Source organism: Anser cygnoides, chromosome 10 (genome assembly GCF_040182565.1).
Source record: "Anser cygnoides isolate HZ-2024a breed goose chromosome 10, Taihu_goose_T2T_genome, whole genome shotgun sequence".
NCBI classification, from domain to species: Eukaryota; Metazoa; Chordata; class Aves; order Anseriformes; family Anatidae; genus Anser; species Anser cygnoides.
In genome coordinates, this window is record NC_089882.1 from 21,584,693 (window position 1) to 21,609,292 (window position 24,600).

At 36.5% G+C, this 24,600-nt stretch overlaps 1 protein-coding gene across 12 annotated transcripts in view; it reads right to left on the reverse strand.

Moving 5' to 3' along the window:
• The window catches only part of IQSEC1 (IQ motif and Sec7 domain ArfGEF 1), a 346,189-nt gene that overhangs the window by 254,403 nt on the left and 67,186 nt on the right, over positions 1-24,600 (reverse strand). For 9 of the 12 annotated variants that reach the window (XM_013187648.3, XM_013187636.3, XM_013187632.3 and 6 more), the window contains exon 2: positions 20,912-20,941. The exons of the other annotated variants lie outside the window; for them this stretch is intronic. In XM_013187648.3, the coding sequence (XP_013043102.1) occupies positions 20,912-20,941 (30 nt within the window). The remainder of the gene's footprint in view (positions 1-20,911; positions 20,942-24,600) is intronic. 12 annotated transcript variants of the gene reach the window in all.

A 24,600-nucleotide genomic window follows, 5' to 3' on the forward strand; every position in this document is an offset into this window, starting at 1 on the left:
TTGTCACTTGACGTATCAAAATACCCACTTAGTGTCAGCATAACAGACAAAAGTGTCTACAAAAGCAGAATTTTGCACTATGTTTGGAATACTTGCCCTTATTTCAATGACAAGTCTGACTAATAGAAGAGATTCTTAATTATATGCTATTTTTCAGTATTTATGAAACTGCAGACCAACAGTAATGTAATTAGAAGAAAGGCTAGATATGTGAGAGTGACTTAAGACAGAGTTTAGTAAATATTTGTAGACAGACTGGTTTTATTAGGTAGTAAGATTACTGGATGCATTAAACATCATAAAATCAAACTACTAAATTCTCTGAGCAGACTGTCTTTGGCCAAGACTGCAGAGGGACACACTTCAAAAAGGAATTCCTAAACAGCAACCACATTTTCATCTTTCATATCATATCTGCTTTCATTAACCTTACAATGGAGATGATTTATTCATTATAAAGATTTTAAAATGCAATAACCTTCTCTTATCTCAAGAGATTTGTCATTATTTTGTACAGAAATTGGCACTTAGGCAGTTACTTGAAGTAACTGTCACTTCTTTTTAATTACTGTTTGCAATTCATTGTCTCCTTTAAACACACCAGCCTAGTCATGAATGTACTGCGGCAACCTCACGATGTTCGAGTAGCAGAAAGCTGTCACAAAACCAACTGATCTAGCTACTCACATTTCCCTTTAGCAGTTCTCTTGGCAGCGCCCAAGGATACCAAACACCCCCTGGCTGTACAAATTTAAACACCTCATAACTAAAACCTCCAATTCTATTTGAGGCCTTGACCCCAGATCCACTAGTCTCCAAACTGAATGCTAAAAGAAGCTCAAAGCCATCTTTGCACACTGTTCTCTTTGGTCACAGCTACTGCTGAGCACAGCTATAACACTGCACACACCTGAGATGCTTCCATGTATGAATTTTAATCTTTATATGGTCAGCATATCAGGTGCGGCTCCCTGACAGATGATCCTCAGTTTAAATCCTTTGCTCTGCAGCAGTTCTTGAAACGTTTATTTCATTCCTGGTCAGCATCTTGCCTATAGCACATTGTTTTGGAGCTCAGAGGCTTCAATTCAACCTTCCTTCTCAGGATAAACACTGGATTTTTGGCCTTCCTCTATGTTTATAGAGAGACTGTACAACGGCATGTGGACTGACTTTCCTGGGGAAAAGTCTGCTTGCCAGAAGAATGAAGAACAAAAACTTCAGTGAACCTCTTGGGTTAAATTATACAGACAAATATTTGCACATTAGCATTTCAGTACGGATTTGCTCTTGTGGCTGAGCCACTTCATTTCCTCTTGTAACTCCACTGGGCTCTGGTCCCTAGTTCCATTTCCCCCTATTGAAGGGCAGCTCCATTTATCTATCTGAAGGTATTCCAGGTTTAAACTAGTAGCAGAGTGGTCCATTTTCTGATGTTTAAGTTTATCTTAAAGACATTTAAGGATAAAAGTAAGAGCCAGACTACACTGTTGGAATTCTTCCACTTCGGGAAGAACAGCTGACTGAGTGCCACAAAGCTGACACCATTGGGACTCAGCGTTAACTATTTACCTTTAAGTTTGTACAATTTCAATGACAACTGGTTAAATTCCGTTCCTTCTCTCTATACAGCAGCTCAGTGCCACTTGAAAAATCCAGTTACTTTTTAACTAAAAATTAGATTTTACGCAGTTTCAAAGGTCTCAGGTCCCATCTCCTCTAAGCTCACCAAGTTACATTACAAGCATCTTATTGCAGGTTCCTCTTTCCTCCACTTTCTTTGGAGAGTTTAGCATCACCCTCACCTAAGATTAAGGCTGGACTAGCACTAACCATCCTTTCTTCTAACCTAATCCTTTATCTCCTATCTTGACTTTTCTCATTAATTACTTTTCTTCTCCACAATACACTCCCTCACTTCCACTATGCACTCATTCAGTAAACTTTTGAGCAGACAAGGAAGTTCACAGCAAGTGTTTTCTTTTTCTGTAATTACCTCTACCACAGCCATATCTATTCTCTGTGCAGCCATATTTTATTGATTCCCTGTCTCAAATGAAAGCTCTCCACATATGCCTGGATCACGTTGTTTTCCTTTATCTGTAACACTAAACCAGACATTTGAAGACCAACAAGCAGTTAAGGTGAACGGAACAGACCTGGACAAGATTCCTGCTACCAGATGAATGGAAGCACCAAACAAGCATGTGCCCTCCACTTGTGCAAGACTGCACCTGAAAGAACAGCTGAGCTACATTTTACCTAGCCTTGGGTAAAATTACTATTTCAGTATTAATTTTTGTGAAGCTTTTATTTCCTTCAGTCTTTGATTATGATTCAGACACCATCTCATCTTGAACTATTGGTAAAACAAACAAACAAGCCACACAAAAACCCCACAGTTGTCTCCTCTAGCCTAAAGATCTTAAATCATGAGACTATAGCAGACATCACAGGAATTAAATAATGCAACCACCTTTAATTTCAGACTTAATAAGGGCTTCACAATTTTCTTCTAAAAACTAAAGCATAGCCATTACATTCAACTTATTTGTACATCTTGAAATCCGTCTTAGCAAAATTAGCTCAATCTTTCAGGAAGACATATCCTCTACTCTTTTTGCTACTCAAACCCTTTACCTTATTTAAAGGGCACAAACATGTTACATTCATTTAATGTAGGAATGACAACAAAAGGCACAGAAATGGAAAATCCTCATCAAGTAGTCATTATTAAACTCTTTCTTCCCACAACAGTCTCCAAAAGCTTACAAGATTTACAATCTTTTCAGCTCAAACTACGAGTTGCACGTTCAGTTTCATCAGAAAGTTTACTTCAAGTAACATTGCCACTGCATAGTGCAAAAAGATTTTGTACTAAATATAAAGCTCAGTACTAATAATTACATAAGCTTAGGAATTTCTGTGAAGGCAAGAGATCATGGTCTCCAAGTTTAAATAGCCTTTAATATCTGAGTGACTGCCACATACGACAATGCTTTGTCATTTGGGGGGCAGGTAGGATAGTGGTTCTTTCTGGTACAGTCAAGTTCTCTGTGGGAGAGTCAAAAAAAGAAACTGTAGTTGAAATACTGCTTCAGTAGGTCATGTGTGTCTCCAGAAGGACTAATAGGTTTCGTAGTACTTGCTCTCTCCCCCTCCTTGAACTCTGTTAGCCTCCTGCACCTACTCCCTAGTGCAGTGTTAGGACCATTTACATTCCTAGAACTGGGTCACAGCACTTTGCTCTTGTTCCAGTCTCTATCCAGAGCCTCGGCTTCTAGGAGGTGCCAAAAGCCATCTTTACAGATGGCTGGAAGAGAAGCAGTGAGAAACTGAAGAGTGAAAGATGTGGCAAACCTGACAGGCTGCAGTGCTGCGGGTCAGTCTGTGCACACAAGTCCAGTGTACTGCAACGTGCACAAGCAAATACAGACTCTGTTCTGAGGTATGCTGCTTCAAGAACAACATCCTGCTCACCTTATTTAAATAAGCCAGAAAGTTTACAGAAAGTTTACTTCTTCCCAATTTATGCTTACGGTGCATTTGGACTGGCAACATCACAAGCACGGGGAAATGTTTCAGGAATCCTAGTAAATATTTCCTTGTTAAAACTTGTTAAGCTTAGCTGAAACTAGTTTACCAAACTTTATTCTGTGACACTATGTGATCAACTTTATTTGGAAGATACATGCTGACATCTCAATGCCAAATTTATCATTTTCTGTAGCTTCATTTTTCTCTTAGCACTTTCCTGAGTTGTACTATTTCATGTTCTAATTATTCCTTATTTTAAGTATGGGTAGCTTTCATTACTATAGATGTCAAAATAATAGACTGCTAATGTTGTATGTTTAGCTTATCTTCTCTCCAAATGGTAGCACAGTAGAATAACTAATCAGGATATGCAGTTTTCTATTTATATTCCTTTGGTGTGTACATGCACACGCAATCAGTGTTCACTTTCTTTTTGTAATTGACACTATTTCCTGTTTTGCACAATCCTTTTCTGCTTACTAAGGTTTGGCTGATCACATTGCTGCTGATTAAATTACTTCAACATCAGCCTAATCACAGACATATCACAGAGGGACACAGAACCTTCTAGGAGTAAAATCCTAGTATTTGATGGCAGAGCAACTCCTTCAAGAAGTTTATGTTTCCCTGTTTGGATTCTCCTACGAGTTCTGGGACAACGAAGAAAGAATTTGGAAAAAGAGAGTTCTTGCCCCTGTTCCTGTTGTAGTGAAGGTGTTGAACAGCTTGTGTCCCTGTCTTTAAAAATGCTTCACCAACTCTTTTTGTCCTAGATTTGCAACACCACATTATATTACCTACCAAACCATAGGGAGTATGGAAAAGTGATCTTCCCTCTATACTTCCCTCTGTACTTCCCTCTGTAGCTGGAGAAGGGTCTAGAGAATAAGTATTATGAGGAGCAATTAAAGGATCTGGGGTTGTTTAGACTGAAGGAAAGGAGGCTCAGGGGAGACCTTATCGCACTCTACAACTACCCCCAACGGAGTCTGTAGTGGGGTGGCAGATTGGTCTCTTCTCCCAAGCAAGAAGTGATGGAACAAGTGGAAATGGCCTCAAGTTGCACCAAGACTGGTTTAGGTTGGATATTAGAAAAAATTTCCTCACTGCATCACTGGTTGTGATGCATTCAAATAGGTTGCCCAGCGAAGTGGTTGAGTCACCATTCCTGGATGTATTCGAAAGACATATAGATGTGGTACTCAGGGACATGGTTTAGTGGTAGACTTGGCAGTGCTATGTTAACAGTTGGACTTGATGATCTTGGAGGTCTTTTCCAACCTAAATAATTCCATGATTTTATTAGCTAATACTTTTCACTCATAACAGGAACTGAGAATTCACTTGTAACTTTAAGAATCACATCTGCCTTTCTGAATAAAGAAGCAGTAATTAACTTGTTTACATAAAAGTCTTACAGTACCTTCCCACCCCTCTTCTATTGTTAATTTTCCATTGCCTAACATTTCCTTTCATCTTTTCAAGAAGTAGGTATCAATTCTGTTGCTAGCTAAACACACACACACAAAAAAAATCAGCGTGCATTATTCCAGTACTAAACTTTTAGTATTGCCCTATTTTAGCTAAGAAACAGCCAAACAATCTTTGTCCTGGAAGTGATAATTAAAATGATCATTACTGAATCACATTAAAAGATCTCCATAAAAGCCTTAGACTGGTAATGACTTAAGTTAGACGTGAATGGTGAAAGCTGTACAATCTTAGAGAAATGAAAGTTCAACTGCTATTCATATTTCTACGGTATATAAATATATATTTTTATGTATTATATTATTCATTATATATTATATTTTATATATATTTAAATAAATTAGGAAGTTTATACCAGCCAGTGTTAGACAACGCAGCTGTGAGTGCGTTTGGAGAGGTGTGGGGAGTTGCTGATACTATAGTTTCAATGATCTAGTATAATTTAGAAGTGGGGTTACTTTTAGCAAGATGAAGATAAACAGCTACCCATTGAACATGGTCTGAGAACAGTGTTCAAGACTCATTAACATTTAAATGTAAATGCACACATATAGCATTCAAGAACTGATATAAGCAAGAGGAGGAAGGTTTGGAGCATACTGCATCTTTTACATTAAGTCTGTAAATCATTCTGTTTAATAACCTTCTTGAGCTCCTTAAAATGGAGATACACTGGGTTGAAATGAAGAGTTATCCTTGAAGTTTACTTCTACCTTCTTAAGCTTATCCTGCTTAGCAAGCATTCAAACTACTTTTACTACAACATTAATTCAAATAAAAATGAAAGGAAAATATGTTAAGCCCCCACACCTTTTTGCCTACACAGCTCCAGCAACATCAACACATATACATGTTAGCACCTACTACAAAGCTAAAACAGGAAATTAAATTAAAATTTTCAGTGTGATTAAATACATACTACTCCACAAACCTTAAGTGCCTTACATACATTTCTATATACCTACTTTGGTATTTTTTATTGACACAATAGAAAAAAATTACTCAGGCTCAGTTGTTCCTATGCAGCACATCAGCAATCTCAGAGTTCCTCTAAATATGTAAGTTATTGTGGAAATCTAATATTGTTATAGAATAGGACCACTTCTTGCAGGCTATTTTGAATCTGTACTCATATATATAAATACATAAATTAAAAAAAAAAAATCAGTTCATGTTAAATCTTGAATATTTAACACTCAGCCCAACATAGTCTGTTATGTCATCTCAGATTGTCTATGTTACTGGAGCATACTTCCACAAGACCAAAGAAGGGTTTGGTCTTCAAATAGTATAAGCCATATATTCCATAGAATAAAGTTTAACATCATGATTGACTCAAAGATTGTTTGGGAAAATTTGTAGTTATTATCCAATATATCCTTGGAAGGAACAAGGATACATGTCATGATTATGCAAACCCCATAAAATAATGGAACAACACTACAGAGACAGAACATAAATCCCGAGCCTTTCTGCTTTGTGCTGTCAAAATGGGGGTGATGGAACAGGTTGCCCAGAGAAGCTGTGGGTGCCCCTTCCCTGGAAGTGTTCAAGGCCAGGCTGGATGGGGCTTTGGGCAGCCTGGACTGGTGGGAGGTGTCCCTGCCCATAGCTACCCCGAAACATAGACAAATGATTCATCGTTTGAAGCAAAGACCTGAAAAAGTTGTCTCCCACCTGCTCAGTCCTTAGAGAAGCTAAATTGCAATAAAATAAGGGTCTTAAATAGCAAGTGCAAGAGGACACCAAATTGATTTTGATCACATTAGGGCTGGTGCAACATCTGAGACAGAATCAGCTGTTTAAATAACAAACAGAGCAAAGAGCATCTCATTCTCATCGCCACCACCATGCATCCATAATTCATTTTGTCATCTGCACATGGCACACAAACAGCAAGCACTTCCAAGGACAGAGCCACTTCACAGTATCAATCTTACTCTGATAAAATCTTCTAGTTGGAATTTGGGCAAAGTGACAGACACCAGAGGTTTTAGTAGAAATGCAATGGCAAATCAGGAAGCAAGGTACTACCTTTGGTTTTCCCCATGTTTCAACTCTTTTTCTTTTGAACTGTAACCCAGTCGAAATTCTGTACACTGAAATTATGGCATCGTCATAACCCCTCAGTCCTTCTCCACTTTAATCAGTTCATGAGCACATCCAAGAGAAATTCTACCAGCTCCAAGGAACACTGATTACTAAGCAAGTTACTTAGGTAATTAGGTAGCTATAAAAAAGCCAAGTAGCTATCAACTGTTGGTTCACTTAGTAGCTCTTGGTTTGAATAAATTCTTTCTAACGTAAGCTACCAGCTATGCTGAGCCTTAGAGGAAGGTAGTACTACTTCATAAGCGGGTCCAGAAAAAAACATCACAAGAGGAAAACTTGCAAAAAACTAACTATATCTTAAGAATTCAGGCATGGAAAATTGGACATTTGTGTTGAGTTTGAGCAAGATCAATCTCCAAAATGCAGGAGGAGACTGGTTTAGGATTTAAAAGTTGTCCTATTTATGCTATCATTTTTAAGTGAGTTGTGTTTGACTAGTTTCTCTTCAGCATCCTAAAACAATACAAGCTGTACTTCTTTCCCCTACAGCATGCACATTATTAAATAACAACACACTTTTCCATATAGCCTCATGCATTTCTCCAAAGTCTGTTAAAAAAAAAAATGGTTGTGAAAAGATTTGGACATATAAAGGATACCTAAAAGATTTTGTGGAAATCATTCGCTAAGGAAACAGATTGCTTCTGCTCTAATGCAAAGCAGCAATGCCAATTAATTCACAATTACTTCAGGAATTGCAGCGCATTTTAGTGCCACAGGATTACAAATAACTTGGTAGTTCATAGTCACATTAGATCCAGTTCTCAAAAGTCAAATACTCGTTTACAATAGATAATGTGCACTATCAAACTAATGCTCAGGTATCTTGCTAATGTTATCTTGGTTGAATTCAGTCCTCAATAGCCGTGTATCTGAAAAGCCTATTGTCATTTTGGCAAAGACATGCACCAGTCAGGAGGTTACTTACAGCAGTGTTTTTCGGTGCAGTTTGTTTCAAAACCATAGGCAGAAGAAAAAGATTACAAACAAACAAAGAGCTGTGGTATCTCAGGCAATTCAAGCTTATTTTAGTACATTTTGAGCATATATTAAATGACAACATGTGATCTGAAAGCCTCATCTTCATTACAGAGTGGAAACTTTCTTCAATTTATGCCTCAGAGCTGAGGGGCTTATTAAAAAACTGGTGATTTAAATAAATTCTTGCTGGATTTTTGATGTTTGCATGAGCACAAAGGGACTCTTTTTCCCCTCCAAATTGAGTAATGTTAATTGTCATCTTAATCATGCATATTATTGGTCTGCAGTATCTAGAAAGAAAGCAATAATTTGAGTTCAAGATTTATTTTAATGTGATACGCTCCAGTCTTTACCATTCCTCAAGCTTTGCAGATCAAGTTACCCTTGACTGTATGATAAACAAAAGCACTTAAAGAAACTGAAAGACTGAAGATATCTAATGAACATTCTCCAAGTGTACTGTTGTAACACTTCAAAATGTAGTTCTTGAGTATACGACTCACCGCTTTTGCACCAGACACCACAGAGGTTAGAATAGAGATGGACTATACTCAGGAACAAGTGAGTAAATATTTATCTTCAAGAGACTATTTTTCTACTTGTCATACAGTAAGTGTATCTAGTATTTAGTGCAGCTCTATTAACTTGGGCTCCACTCTCTTTATCTGCATACAGAGATCGTTTCTTTCATTAAAATTCAGAGGAAGAATTTTATTCCACTGATAAAGTTCACTATTACAAATAAATTATAGGAGCATCCCAAGTAATGTACTTGATTTAATCAACAAGAAGCTAATGAGACAAAATTGATGGCAGAAATTAGTCAAGAATAGCTGACACTTATTTACAGATATATTCAGAAGAAGATAAGACCGTGGAATCAATATGGGGTTTCCTCAAGTGACGGTATCCATTATGGAGACACGTTAAAGTACTTTACTTTCTCCTCTTAATCTGAACAGAAGACAGCTAATGACAGAGTAAAGCAAAGAGGCACAAAAGGTTAGAACTTTCAGTTAATTATTTTTGCTGTAGGAGTCACAGAATCCTTAAGAATTTTCACTACATTGCATTACAAAGCAGTGTGCTCGAAAGACTGCTTTCTATTCATTCAGTAAGTTAAAGCAAGACCTACAGCTTCATTTACAAAACAAAATAGAACAACGTAAATATAAATTGAAATCACTTGATACAACATTTGGTTGCTGAAATATCAAACATGATGATATCTTGTGTTCCTGCCTTTCTGTGATTTTGGTAGACACAGCAACATAGCTGAAGATAGCCATTAGGACTGCATGCTAAAGGAACAAGTAATAACAAAACTCACAGAAGTCCTTGGCCTCTACATCCATATTGCAGAATACAAGGATATCTATACTTATATGTGACCGTTCACCCAAGCTCAGTGTAGTTATGCCTCTGTAAATAAGCTTTGGTTAATCAGTTTACAAGGCTGCCTTCAAGTGCACACCACATGTGCAATAGATTAAAAGTGACAGAGTGGGCACATCACTGCTAAGGCCCTTTGTCCTTTTCTGCTATTCTCTTTACCACAGGAAACTCAGCATTTGGAGGAAATTACACCTAGGATATAATTTCATTTGCAGTCTGTAGCTGTGATAGGAAATGAATTATCCACTGATAGATAAGTTCACTGTATTCCAAATTTATATATATATATATTCAATTGTCTTTGCTATGCACCAACGTAAAGGTCTGTGCCTACTGTTTTTATTACTTAGTCCTTTCTGTCCTTCAGTATAAATAACCTACAGAATTTCTTTCCCCCTACCCCCACAAATTTGTTCACAGCCCAAATTAAAAACCCTAAACATTTTACTGCTGCTTGAAGGATAAATGCAAATAATTAGTTAGTGTTATGTTCTTAAGATACAAGAACAGTAATTAGTAATTAAGACAGACAGAATTTGACTATACTAGATTCCAAGTTGCCTTATACCCCAAGCATAAATGCTTGACCTTCCTTGGTCTCTTATGACAGTGTTATGCAGGTAGCCATATTGTTGCATTTGTAAAGATAAAAGCTTTAGTAAATAAAAAATCAGTTCTGATCTTGATTAAAAGTTTCCGTTCAACTTTAAAACAAAATAATATTTAAAAATTCTAAGCAGTTTTTGTCAAAAAAAATCATATATTTAGTAACTAAACAGTACTCTCCCCCTCTCCCCACCCCACCCCCCCCCAAAAAAAAAAAAAAAGCTTTAAGTTTCCTCTATGGGACACACTGGAAATTCTCTTTTCTATAATTTGTGTCCCATAACAACATTTACTTCCCCACAAAGGTAGCACTCTAAAATTCATACACACACTTTTATTAATACTATGTTGGCACACAACAAACCTAATCCTTTTTTATTGTTGTCTATATCAGGCCATGGACAAAAATCTCTTCAGATTCATCTTGTGCATCCCATACATCAACCTGAAAGTACTTCCCAAAGGTAACCAGCAGGCTGACATTGTAGCTTTCAATACATACAAGTTAGAACTACTGGCAGGGAGTACAACAGAGAAAAATCCTATGATTGGGAAACATTTTTTTCCCTACAACAGGGAAAAAATCAACTTCATAATGTTAAAGCTGATTACATCTTCAGTAACACAAATTAGATTACTGATGGTGTTAGTGAGAAGTCATTCAAGGAGTCTGAACTCTAGCTATTCCAGAGATACTACGTACTTAGACTCCAAGCCTGCTGTCCCACAGTTCTGATGTTTGTGAGAAACTGAAGTTTTAAGAAATGGTTTCAAAAATAAGTATTTTTGCTTAACCTCTCCTTGAGGAGTTTAAGGACTTCAGCATTGGAGCAAGCAAGGTAACTACACCAGCAGGACTCTGCAATTTCCACTGGCACCTGTTCTTCCTTTTCTCCTTCCACGTAACACAAATATTTCATAGTCTAGTGTCCTATTCAGGTTTCACGAGCACTACTAGCACAAGAACTTCCATATTAATCTTTTACTAGGAAAGATAAGTCTGTTAGTGCTATATTTTCCATGCCTCTCATTGGGAGTGTACTGGCAACACAAGTTAGGAGCCTCTGAGAACTCTCTGAAAAGGGAGAAAGCTACTGAGAACCCTGCAAAAGATTAAAAAGTGTCTTTATTTTTATAATCAGAAAGTAGAGCAAGAACTCCAGGAAAAACAACCAACAATCACAACCTAACCAAAAAACACTAACATTTGCCAACTCCAAATTTCTTGTAGTAGTTCTCAGGAACCAGTTACATTGCAAATGAAGCATTTGTCTTAAATTCTAAGATTGAAACAGGATACTTAGCTGATAGCAAGTAATTTATAATGCATATGTAAGGACTTTTTTTTTTTTAATGGTGATAACCTAAAATGTTATTTTCAATCCTTGCAATGTTATTTATTATTCTGTTCTCACCTTTTGCAAAGCATTGCTTGTTTACTTCATCTTCCATTTACTTACAAATACACTTATTGGAACTCTTCTAAAAGCATCACTAAAACAGCTCAGATGAATCAGGTATTTAAGTCATGCTTATGTCCTAATCCAAGGATCATTCTTGAATTACACTGAGGCATAAAACTGCCTAGAATACAGATTAGAAAGGCAAGGGGAGAAAAAAAAATAAATTTTTGCTGCGTACTATCCTGTTGAATAGCATTAGTTTAGCCTTAACTACTTGAGCAAAGCAATGAGATCAGCAAGAAAAACTGTGAAAGTTCTCTCTTCTATTTGATTTTAAGGTACCATTAGCTTAGACTCCTATATGTAAACGTTGAATACATGGATGCTTTTGGAAGAAACAGACTATGTTCAGTGAATCACAGATTTTATTGCCAGTGCATAGAGCCAAATCATTAAAAAACCTCAGTGTCTCCAACTCATGATCCTATCAGTTTGCTCATACACATGGATTTCCAATAGTTATTCTAGACTCTTTTCAGTGTTGGGGACAGAAAATTATGCTTGTTAATTCTGTTTATATTGCATTCCTGTCCTCACAGCACTGTCTGGAATAATGTCTCCATTATAAATAAATAAGAAAAGAGAATAACTACTTTACATTCATAAGTTAAGCCAACTTCAGATCATACTCCATTCTCCTCTGAAGTTCCCGCAAAAGCGAGGCTCTGTTTGGACCGTGTCACAGCTCTTTTCTGTAACAGAAATTCCTCAGCCAGCTTTATGTGCAACTGCAGAACTGCACATCTCTCTCAGCCTACAACAAGGAGCAATGAAAGTTTGTACTGGAAGAGTACAGCACACTGTGATCTTCTGAAAGGCAGATAAAAAGCTAAGCATCATTTTATGGAAGCTGCAAGCAGGAGCTCTTCAACTTGCTAAAACCACTAGCCCACTTATAGGTGGCTCTCACTGTCCCACCAAACAGCTAATAGGTGTGCTAAGTTCTACTAAAAATACATGCTACTCCTTGTTGTCTTGACAAGAGTGACATGTAGTAGAGTAGAAATGAATTCAGAGTAATTACGAGCAGTTCAGCAGGTGCTGCAGAATCAACTTTAGCCAAAGCCCTTGAAGACCATTATGAAGCACACAGGAAGAAAAAGATATTCTACATTATTTTCTTTCTTTATTCTCATATTATAGTCCCCAGATTTAGCCAGAATTTTATGTGAATTCTAATAGAAAAGAACAAAAGCATGGAATGGCAAAATCATGAAGGAAATTTAAACTACTTTATCTGCACAAAAGATAAATCCTGTGGCATTACAAGCACTCAACTTACTGAATGAAGTTGTGAACACATGTTGCTCATTAAGCCAGCCTTATCTTACATTGTAACCAATGGGACTACTTGTGAACAAGAACAACTCCTTCAAGAATTGAGTATAAAAATTAGCTGCATTGAATTAATGTGAAACCACTTACAAAGCTTTGTCTTTTCTTCAAGATTGCAAATTCAACAACTGCCAGACTGTCAAGAGAATTCTGTTGAGCACAATCAGCACTTAGAAACTTACATAAATTACAGCTGTCTATTTCCAGTGGAAATAATTTCAGGCAAGATGCTTGCATATGCTAGTTTATCCACCTGGATGGCATCTCATTTTAGCAAGACTTGATTCTACTTTTTGGTAGAAAATGGGAATCTCAGTAATTTGTGAGTCAAAATATTATTATAACACATTAACTGAAGCAAAAAAAAATCATTAAACTGCAAAGATACACCAAACCAGTTACACATTATTACAAAAAAAAAAAGTCAGCCCTTTTCCAAATTAATTCACCTTCCAGCTCCACGCTGTTGTATTTCTTTGACAGTTGAGTTTAAGGAAACCCTATTTAAGGGGTGAGTGGGGGTGGGCAGGAATGGCAACACACAGTAAGCTTAGTTCAAGTTTTGTCCCAGGTATATATGTCCCAAGTATACAATTTGTGCCATGGCCGTGATGGTTTAGAATCATTTACAGTGCCTGAAGCTTTTATTTGAGTCATGAAACATTATGATATCCCTTAAGATTCTTCATACACTGAAAAACAATACAGGATTAAAAAAAAAAAAAGCGCTTACCATCTGAAGAACAGAGTAATGGACTTCTTTTGAAAATTGTCAGGTTAAAACGAGTTCCTCTCAACCACCTTCCTCCTACTAGCTAGTATCATCAAGCAGTTACACATTATACTTTGAGGGAATAATGGGATTTGGGCTTTATCACCTGAGAAATAGAACTGTTAGCTTGTTTCGTGACTGAACTGTCTCAAAAAGAACAGTATTCTTTTTCTTCTTCCAACTGAGGATATGTAAAAACAATAGAAGGTCTACGAAATAACAGGTATGCTTCTCAATCATATTAACGATGTTAACTTTCTGAAACTTGACTACTTAAAGTACCTACTGTTTTAGCCACTCAATGGTAAAATATCACTCTAAGTATCAATACTCGACTGGCAAGGGCTGTTTTTCTGAAATATATTCTGACTGGTAAGTCAGTATGCAATTTGAAACACTTATACCAATTGCTGAGGTACAAACTCAACCTTCTTTTGAAGATCAAGAAGTTTTAAAACACCTCAAAATGGGTATTCAAAAAAAATTAAGGCACTCAGTATCACAAGGAAATCTCAAAGGTCTAGTTGCAGTTTACAATCAATTTTCATAATGCTTTTCCCAAAACTCAAGTGCCTAAAATGCCACTAGTGACAATGCAAAGTTTTGTTACATTGAATACAATTGCTCAAGGAAAGAGCATCACAACTGAGAGTGTATTCCACTTAGAGTAAAATGAACATAAGTAAAAAAAATTGTGAGCACTGTATTACAGAGCTCAAACAATGACTCCCCCATCAACTAGAGACATATATGGCCACATTCTGCTCTCTGTAACTGTTCAAAATATCCAATGAAATCAGCTCATGGTATATCGAAAAAAGGAGGGTAAAGGATGTGACCCACATGGTGGTTTCAGAAACTAGTGCACTAAAACCAGTGAAATTCCAGCTAACCTGGCTGCATGAAGTAGTACACCTTGTCTCTGCCAACTTAGCAAGTGTCTTGCAAACATCATCCAAACTTCCATTTGTCCATTTCCTTGTCCAAAGAAGCTTGTCACTTTCCTCAGAAGGCTGATGGAGGACTGATGCCAACCAGCAGCACACATGACTAAGTTAAGTTGCTCTTTACACACCCAATAAGACGGTTATGCTGCTTGACACGCTAGCTGCCTCTGGAAGACATGTTAAGAAGGAAGGCAACCATGCTTACTGATGCAATAAGGAAGAGAACAAAAAATCCTATTTAATCATGAACTATAGCCCTATAACCTTTAATCTAGTCTACATTCACTTTGTATTGTAAAGGCATTCATATCCTATCCAAGTCATGTAGCATTACATAATACATATTTCATTTTATTATCAATTCATTTCAATATAAGTTCCACTAGTGGTGAAATCGTGAATGGTATTTCATATGTATAATTCATAATACAGTTTTCCCATTTTTAGTATCATTTAAACATTTACCACAATGTTTCTCAGTGGAATACTGTTTTTACTTTTTTTTTTTTTTAATTTACTTGTTTTTATTTTCAGTTCCCCTCCCAGTTACAAAGTAAATTCTGAGTGCTCAAACAGGTAGCAGTACAAGCAAACACTAGGGCTGCTACGTCTGAGGAAAGTCTTGAAATTAACTGCCATATTATAAGCTGCACGAAGAGTTAAACTATTAATAAACTTAAAAAGCCTTTTAGAGACAAGTGCTAAGCAATGCTAGAGCTTAGCAGAAAAGTCAAGATAACATTATCCATGATTATAAAAAAACTACTGATCACTTTGGATTCTACTGATTAATTATTGATTTTAATAAGCTTTGCTAATCCTTTGAATGTCACTGCACAAAACTATTTCTAAGGTGTAACTCTACTACAAAGTGCAGAGGAAAAATCAATCCATTCCAGTACTCTTATAGATAAAATTGACTTAGCAGTCAGAAGGGCAGAACAGACATTCTGGCTGCATACGAACAGGAATGCTGGAACAAGATTTCAGGAATGGATAACAAATCAGCCTTAAGAATAGCTGGAAAAAGCAGTTACAGTTGTTTATTAACAGCAGCTTAATTTAACTCTAAGATCTTAGTAAGAACAGATGTGTATTAGTAAGGAGATCTACACAGAACATAATACTTTTTCAGAATGGTTATCAACTTCTAGTACTTTTATAATTTTATCTAAAGCTAGCATGTAACACTGTTGCGTTTAAATATCATCAAGTGCCCAATGTATGGTTAAGGTGCATACTGCAAGCAGTAGCTTAAATCTAGTGGGCAGGACATTGGGATGGAAATCAGAACAACTCATCACAGTGGTCAGGTATTTCACCTCACCTGTTCTCCCTCCTCTGTCAGGTATCATTTCAGCATGAAGCACTTCTGCTTGTACTGTGTTCCTGGGACTTGGACTTTAATCTCTGAAGTAAACCAGAAATTTTGTGTATCTGTCCAAACATCTTTTCTTTAAAACAATAACAGACTAATCATATTATACTCTATTGTAGAGGGTCAGCCTGATATTTACATAGAAATCTGTTGGGGGGTTGAAGAGATTTTATTTATTTGTTTTAATTTAGTATCAAATGGTGATTTTAAGCATTTTATGGACTGCTTAAGAACTGTAGAAAAATCTTTATGCAATGATGAAAAGCTTCCAGAAAAGGCTCTCTTAATGTGCAGTCACCAAATCTTTTAAATTGTTGAGCAATACATTTGATCTTGAAAATTAGTTTCACAAGCCTGTCTGTGTTTAATTCCCCCAAACCTGTACTTTGCAGGTTATCAGAGAGGAGGCTGAGTCACAGAGTTGAAGTAGATCTCATTGAAAATAGGGAGAAAAAAGTCTATTTCCTGCTAGACTTTCTCTGTCTCAATTACTGAAGCTTATCGAGGTGTTTAACAGCCATTTCTCCCACTCTCCACCTGGCATATAATCAGGCTGATATTCTACAGTTTTTTCCTGCTCTAAAATAAACTAAGCTATTACTTCTGCACTTAATCTAATGTGCATCTTCACAGAAAATTAGCCTTTTTGCATGATCCTCAACATACAAAACTTTCAACATCCTCCATCCATTTACATATTGAAAAGAATATCTCTGACTTTTATTTTGGTTCAGCTAAATAATTAGTTGATGTTTTCTCCTTACTAATATTTCAACTGTTTTTTTTTTATTTATTTATTTATTTTTTTTATTTTCCCTCTCTTGTAAAACCACACTCCCCTCCTCCCCTGCCATCTCCCCTTTGCTTATTTCTTGAATTACTCAGGTACTCATAGAACACCATACCTTTTCTGGCAATAGCCTTATACCTCACTCCAGGTGCCATCATGTACTACCTGCTTTTATGCTGTATTGTTACTTATAGATTACTACATTTTGTATTTCATTTTTCCTTTAAAAAGCACACAACTTAGAAGGAAAAGAAGTACCTAAAGAGGTCAAATTCAGTGGTTGGACTGAAAATATACGTTGTGCAGGATGGCTGATGGGACAAGCAACAATTGAATTGTACTGAGAATATCATGGAGGAGTTGTGGTGAGTAGCTACAGTCAACTCAAATTTCACTCATCTATTTTACTGCCAGAAAGGCAGCAAAGGGATACATACAGAAACAGTTAATTAAATCTTATGTCTTTAAGCCAACGATAGGTCATGCAATCATTACACTCTTCTAAGAAGAAATATGGGGAAACAATGAAAGCTAGAATACAGGTATTGTTTCTGTGCAGATTTGGGGATTTTGCTACTTGAAGGGTCTTCTTACTGATCTAAAAGGTATCTGCAGAGTCTCTTTGCTATCCCTACTTGAATCCTGTATTCTGTTGCTTTGTGTTCATTAAGTGTTCAGGGCCCATAATAAAGATAAGAGAAACATCATCTAGAAACAAACATCTTATTAAGCCTTAAGACATCCTAGTGCTACAAACATTGATATGATAGATTATACCACACTTATACATTATTATCTGTAACTGTTTAGTCACACTACTAAATACTAAAACTGCATGTAAAACAAATTGCATTTTCTACTGAAAACATACGGACAAAAGACAGCTAATTAAAAAGGACTATCATACTGACAATTTCAAAGCTCACTGTGTATGGGTTCATTACATCTCAGAATGTAGAATTTTCAAAGCAATTTATCAATGTAATAGATTTAACATAAATACCTAGGCTTGATAGTTACATGGCATTCAACTAAAGGAAACCAATGCAAGTTTAATATAGTACAACAATATTATAAAGCAGAACATATTGTAAGATCTTGCACAATGTGACTAAAACCAATAAATTATCCTAATGAGAAAGCCAAGGAAAAAAAAAAAAAAAAGTCAAGATAATTACCTACCTAACTATTCTTTGTAATCATTTCAGTATATCATCTAGAATCATATTGCTTTTCTGTATCACACTTGTCATTGCGCAGTCAGATCCATTGTTTACTGAATTTCAGGGCATTTCAAGATATCTTTAGATTTCAAGATGTCTTTCAAGGTATCTTTTTACATTTGTATGACAAGTTATATAGCTAGTGAAATCATATCCACCAAGGCAATAACTTTTGCAGATGAGCGACAGTGTAAAATTCTAGGGCATCACTGATAATGTGTATTCCATTCCAGTATGAAAACAGCCAGTTATTCCCAAAAAAGTCTCAAAGGCCAAGAGTTGCATTGTACTCACTCAACTCCTAGAGCCAGCTGAGCTGAACCCAAAGTTTCCGAGTCCTATGTATAAGATATGTGGCTTCAGACTTCTGTGGCCTGCCAAACTCAGCTGTTTAACACAGGCTGGGGAGGGATGGGGGTGGAGGAAACAAACAAACAAAACCCCCACGAGATATACTTATTTGCTTCCCTTCACAATCTTAATTCTTCTCTTTATGGCTCAGAGGCAAGACAACTGGCAAAAAGATCCGCCTAGAAGAATTAAAAATTTCAGTAAGATTGACAATGGTGCATGTTTTACAGGAAGTAAGGGAGAAAGATGAACATAGCACAGGGTAGACCTACTCTACAAGTTAATATCCATGTCAGTCCAATTTATTAGCTCTGACTCATACTGAATTCAACAGACTGATCTGTTTCTGTACACATCTGCTAGAAATGCAAACATAAAAGTTAATTTCTAAATCAGCTGCTCCTGTACCGATGGCATACTGGAGATAAAGATCTTGTTTCTACGTGAGAAACCATTTCCATGAATGGTCATAGGACAGAGATTTCTAGTGACAGAGAAATAAATGTCAAATTTTATTTGATCTGATTTATTTCATCTGATCTCAAAACAATCCTCATGCAGAAAGAGGGTTTTTAAAAAAAAAAGTATCTCAGATTTTATCTACATTGATCCTTTAATCTTAAGTGCTAATGCTAGTGAGAGTCTACTCTAGCAGACTACTGCTAGACTCTAAATAGCGAGAGCACTACTATTCTAAACAATACTCGTGCTTATTAACTGCAACCATACCACACGAATTTATTTAAGAGCTTATGTTATCTGTCTAACTAATGCTGAGATAGTACCTTTTATCCCTGGATTCCCACCTGCTTGCAGCCCCCTGGATAGTTTATTTCAAGAATTCAGATGAACAACCTGGCAAAAGACACTGATTCTATTTTATTTGCCTTTTTTTTTTTTTTTGAGTAGAAATGATGATTTCTTTCCTTCAGAATTTAAACACTATCCCCCTAATTAGCCTAATTTTAGACCATCACAGAAGTTTGGAACTTTGCCTTGGAATAACTCAAGTGCATAATGAATAACAGAATTACTTCTCTGAGCAGTCCCAAAAGAGATGATTATACCGCTGCCCTAAGACTCATGCTGCAATACTGCTGACAGGTTTCTATAAGGAACATGTGATGTTGATTTTCATCATCATAACCCTGAAGCCTGTATAAAGGAGAAATATGCTGTATACAGCACTGACATTTTCTATAGATGCATCCAATCCAAGCAGGTTGAAATGTGATCCAAATTACAGTTCTGTTAAATCACATGCCAGTGGACTTATTTTCAGTTTGCAATACCTGGTCAGAATCACTCCTTCCATAGCTTAAAAGTGTATCGGCCACACTACTAGGAGTCATAAGCAAGGAATAAGACACAGGCATCTTACTATAGTCTTAACTCTAGCAGATCACAATTTTGTCCAGTTCAGTTGCTGTATATTAAGAACATGCTACCAACTTCTCCTGCACAGCCTTTTACTCAGGTCAATACCATACTGATTTTTACATCTGCTGTAAGAAAAAAAGCATTTCAGAGCATTTTTGATCACTTGCTACAAAGTTCTGTTTTTCTGATAAGAGACCAACTATTCTGCAATTCATCTGTTTCTGGGGATAGTCTGCATACCTGTGGGCCAGAAATGCATTTTTAAATCTGCAGGTGAAGGTTCTGTTTAGTTTGTTTGCTGTTTTTATTTATTTATTTTAAGAAATAAAATGCAGTAAAATGTCATTAGACAAAAAGTCCTGACAATCCCCAAACCAATCCATAGAGTAATATGCACTGCCAACATTTTGGACTTTATCATCATTAGTCAACAGCCACACTTCTTGTGCATCAAGGCATCTACTTAACTGAAATGGTCTATTGCACATGGGACTCTTTCAGATACAAGTACTGAAATTTCATAATTTCAGTAAAATTTTACAGCACTGCTTCCAGTTCTACAAGTTGGACTCAGAACAGCCACATTTACAGAGGTAGTATAAAAAGATACCCTTGAAATAAATGTGAAAATATTAAATGAATACATTTTAAAGTATCTGATAATTACACTAAATTCTCTAAATTATCTGAATCTTCCAAGTGCACAATGAGTATTGTAACAATTAGTCAATGGTTCTCTGTCAGATAAAGAAGCAAAGACTAAGAAAGCCAGAACAAGCACATGGCCTTTTCACCAATACAGATGTCACGCCCCAAAAATGACATCTGGCTTGCTCCTTTGCTAATACAAAAGTGTATTTAGTATGCACTTCTGATTGACAACTATAAACCATATTTTCCAGTTTTCAAAATATTATATGTCTTAATTAAGCCATACTGTAAATAAGACAATTCAGGAATGCCATGTTATCCATTACTGTACTTATCCAATATAGCATGCCATCTGTATGTTGAATAAAGGAACTTCTAAGTAGAACCAATAATAAAATTTTGAAATGTTTCCATTTTATGTTTCTAATGTTTTGCTTTGAAATAAACTATTTTCTTGGACAAACGAAGGCAACATGACTGAAATGCAATTCACACATACCTGATGCTTCTTGAACTTTCACCTTCAGACCTGTAAAGTAACACACAAATAGTTAGGGCATGATTGCTGTTAGCATTTATAAGCCAGCTAGTCTAGAAAATGATAGACCTTCCTAAGCATTCTTTTCCTTCATATTTCCTCTAGTTTTTCCAAGGCTAGTTGTACTTTCCCTGATAATTAGACATTTTAAAAAAGAAAGCAGTTCTATGTAGATTTAGAATAAATCTATTAGAAGTTAAGAAAGAACAGCTGAAGCCAATAACGGGAATATGAAAATATATGCTATCACCCTCTGAGACCTCAATAAAGACCTTCTGCAAACACAGAGTAATACAGATTTATGTATCAGATTTGGAACAGTGAAAACCACCAACCTCTGATATTCTAGAAGCTAATTAGCACCTTTTTTTTTTTTTTTAAAGCCTTTCATCACTCTATTTTCAGTTGGCCAATAAGTTAAGGAATCTAATCCCCAGACTTATCAAGCACTACCCAGAAAGTGCTATGGTTTGTGAGTACAAGTAATGTACAATATTTTAAAACCACCACACTTGTCTGTTTCTTATAGCTGTTTAAAAATAAGGGTTAAAAACCTTGAGGTTACAGAAGCTCTTAAAGGCCATATTTTTCTCAAGGTGAGGTAATTTTATCAGTCCAACTGAAGCAAAACCTTTTCAGCCCCTCCTCCCTGCTCCTCACCCCCAAGCATTTTTTTAATAAGGATATTGAATTTAAAGTTATTCATACTAGCAAATTTTCTTCCTCTAAAGATGAATCGAAATGTAATGACTCCCAGCATTTAATGAACACACAAAATCCAAATTAAAACGTATAACCATTTGTCCATATCTGTTCCTTCCTTGCTCCAAAACAATTCAGCCACATTGCTACAGAAACCCTAACTGCATCAATAGGCTTAGTAAGGTAAGGCTGAGAATCAGGAATCAAACAAATTAAAGCATGGGATTCCAGAACAAAATAAAGCCTTAAAATACCCTTTCCATTTCAAAATCTTCAGAGGGACCCAAATAAAATGAGGATTTCAAAATCTTCAGAGGGACCCAAATAAAATGAGGATCAATATTAATTTGCAAAATTCATTAAACATTTCTTTCGATCCAGGTTTGCCAAAAATGCAGCTGGAACAGTGCCTGCAAAAAATCAGCTATCATATCTCAACTTTGTGTGCATTAGTACAGCATGGTATAAGACATGAAAGTTCTTCAATAATCAGTGAGAGAAATAATAAAATGAAGCAATTCTTATTATTGAAAATATATTTGTCTCAGCATCCTCATCCAGCTCCTGATCAAAGACCAATATTAAGTTAATTAGTGATCACTTATGTGTGCTGGGGAGCTCGTTAAATCCATATTAAAGGCTACCCTCAAATCATTGAGATTATCGGTTGATCTGGCACTGCAAAAATAAAGGCAAGTCTGCCACTTTGTGTTCCTTCAAGTTGCCCCAGTGTATTTATGGCACTGCACACTGCTGCATGCCAGGAAACATCTCCAGCATCAGACGGAGCAGAGAGGCACCAGCATAAGGCAGCAGCAGGAGCACAGCTATGCTGGGCATCAGCCAGCATCTCTGCTGCAGCCCTAACAGCCAGGCAAGCCAACACCTCAGTCGGAGCCAAGCCGGGTACCCAACGCAGCATACAATTCCTCCAGCTATTCAGGCTGGGGGGTTCCATACTTGCTTTTTGCCTCATATGAACTACCTTTCGATCTGTTTTAAAAACGGAAGTTAAAAAAAAAAATAATCCTTTCCTATTTTTAGGATGGTTGTTATGGTCTCACATGATAAAAACATCTGGGTTTTAGTTAATTAAAAACCTTGTAGTTACACTGAAGAAAATTACATCAAGTAAACTGTTTGCAAACTGTAGCACTTCAGTAACAAGCTAGGACCAACGCTGCCTCCCTGAAAATCAAAGATGAGTATTTCTTCAGCAACATACACAGTGCTAAATACTTCCCATCTTCCATAGTCTGAAAATAAGAACAAAATAAACTGTTTTCTTATTAGAATTACTTCATCTGCAATGACTAGTGTATTATGCTAGTGCTGGTAGGAAAAAGTTATGGCAAGTAAAAGTTTCATAAGACTAATTCCAGGAAATAAGCAGTACTAAAAACTAATTTTCAAGATCTATTGTAGAAGTGCCAAAAATAGATGCCTCCCCCTCCCCCTTCATTACTTGTTATAACGTTATCTTAATTTTCTTCAAGACTAAAGGAATCTGGATAATTTTAAAAGCACAATCTGAGATGAAAGGGGGAAATGGAAACAAAAACTGTCTCTTGCCCCAGAAGATACTCTGGGGGTGGTAGTAGGGCTGTAGTTCAGTGGACTGAGTGTATGTGACCAGCTATGCCTACAAGTACGAATATCAGTCCGTGATACTGACAGCCATCATGAAAGACCTTAGAACAGAAGAGCATTCAGTATCGTTGAAAACTGCTGCTCAGAGCAGAATGAACCACCTGCTCCCTGAACAGAAAGCCACAGCAAGTAGCTGCCTGACACGCTCTATCGTTAATATCCAGGAGATGTAAGAACTCAAGATTTGTTCTTGAGCTTAGTTGTTTTCCAAATAAACTTTTCTGAAATTGTTACCATTGCCTTTTTACTTGTGGCCTTTCACATTATCACTTAGGCCATTATCACTGCCTTTCACTTAAGGATAAAAATGAGTTTTCATTTAACACTTATCTCTTGCCATCACAAAAATACACTGCAGCATTTTGTATACCCAATGCAGTATCTACCCATACAAGGAACACTTGACCTTTTCGAGAGCTCTGAGAATTTGGGTGTTACCGGTATTAATTACCACATAGCATTACCTGTTATTGCAAGATTTATTTTAATACAGGCTAGAACCTCTCTGGTTGAGCTGTTAGATTTAGAGATGCATATGAATGCTGGTAGACCAAAGGTAACTTCAAAGTAGCTTTTTTCTATATCCTTGAAAGTTACATGAACACAAGAAGAGGAGAAATGAACTCACCTATGCATCCCCATGAGTAATGAGAAAATTAATGAATAAAATGTTTAACTGACACCTTCCCACACTCAGTTTTCAGCAAATTACATCTTGCAGAACATGCATCTTACGATTATAAAAGACTCTGTATGTAATTGCTTGTACTATCAAATTTTCAAATACAGCTGAGACAACAGGATTTAACGCCTTAATTTTCTGTTTCTCCTCTTGAGTAGAATAACAATCTTCTAAGCCATCTAAACAGAGAAAGTACTTCAGAGTGCTCACAGGATTCCAGAGTCACTAGTAGCAGCAGCCAACCATCCAAGACGACCTTTTCATCATCTCACTATTCCTCGCACTAAAACTCAAGAAGAATTTTGATGAAGGTATTTTAGTCAAAGAGAAGTTGCAAGGTAAAGGCTGGGCAGCTACAAGGTTTTTGTGTTTGCTCAGTTTTGTCCAGCTGCACAAAGGCTAGAATCAATTGCTCTCACAAGAGAATCTCTCCAGCTCAGTACAGCTAAACATTGGGATAGACGGACTATCATACCTTCTTTGTTGTTAAGTTTACCAACAGGTGAAAAAGCTGCTAAATTTCATAATTGCTAAGTTTGCACATTTGAGGTTAAGATTTACTCAAATAAATTCCAAGGAGTCACTCAGATCACCAATTTTACTCAATGGAATTTGC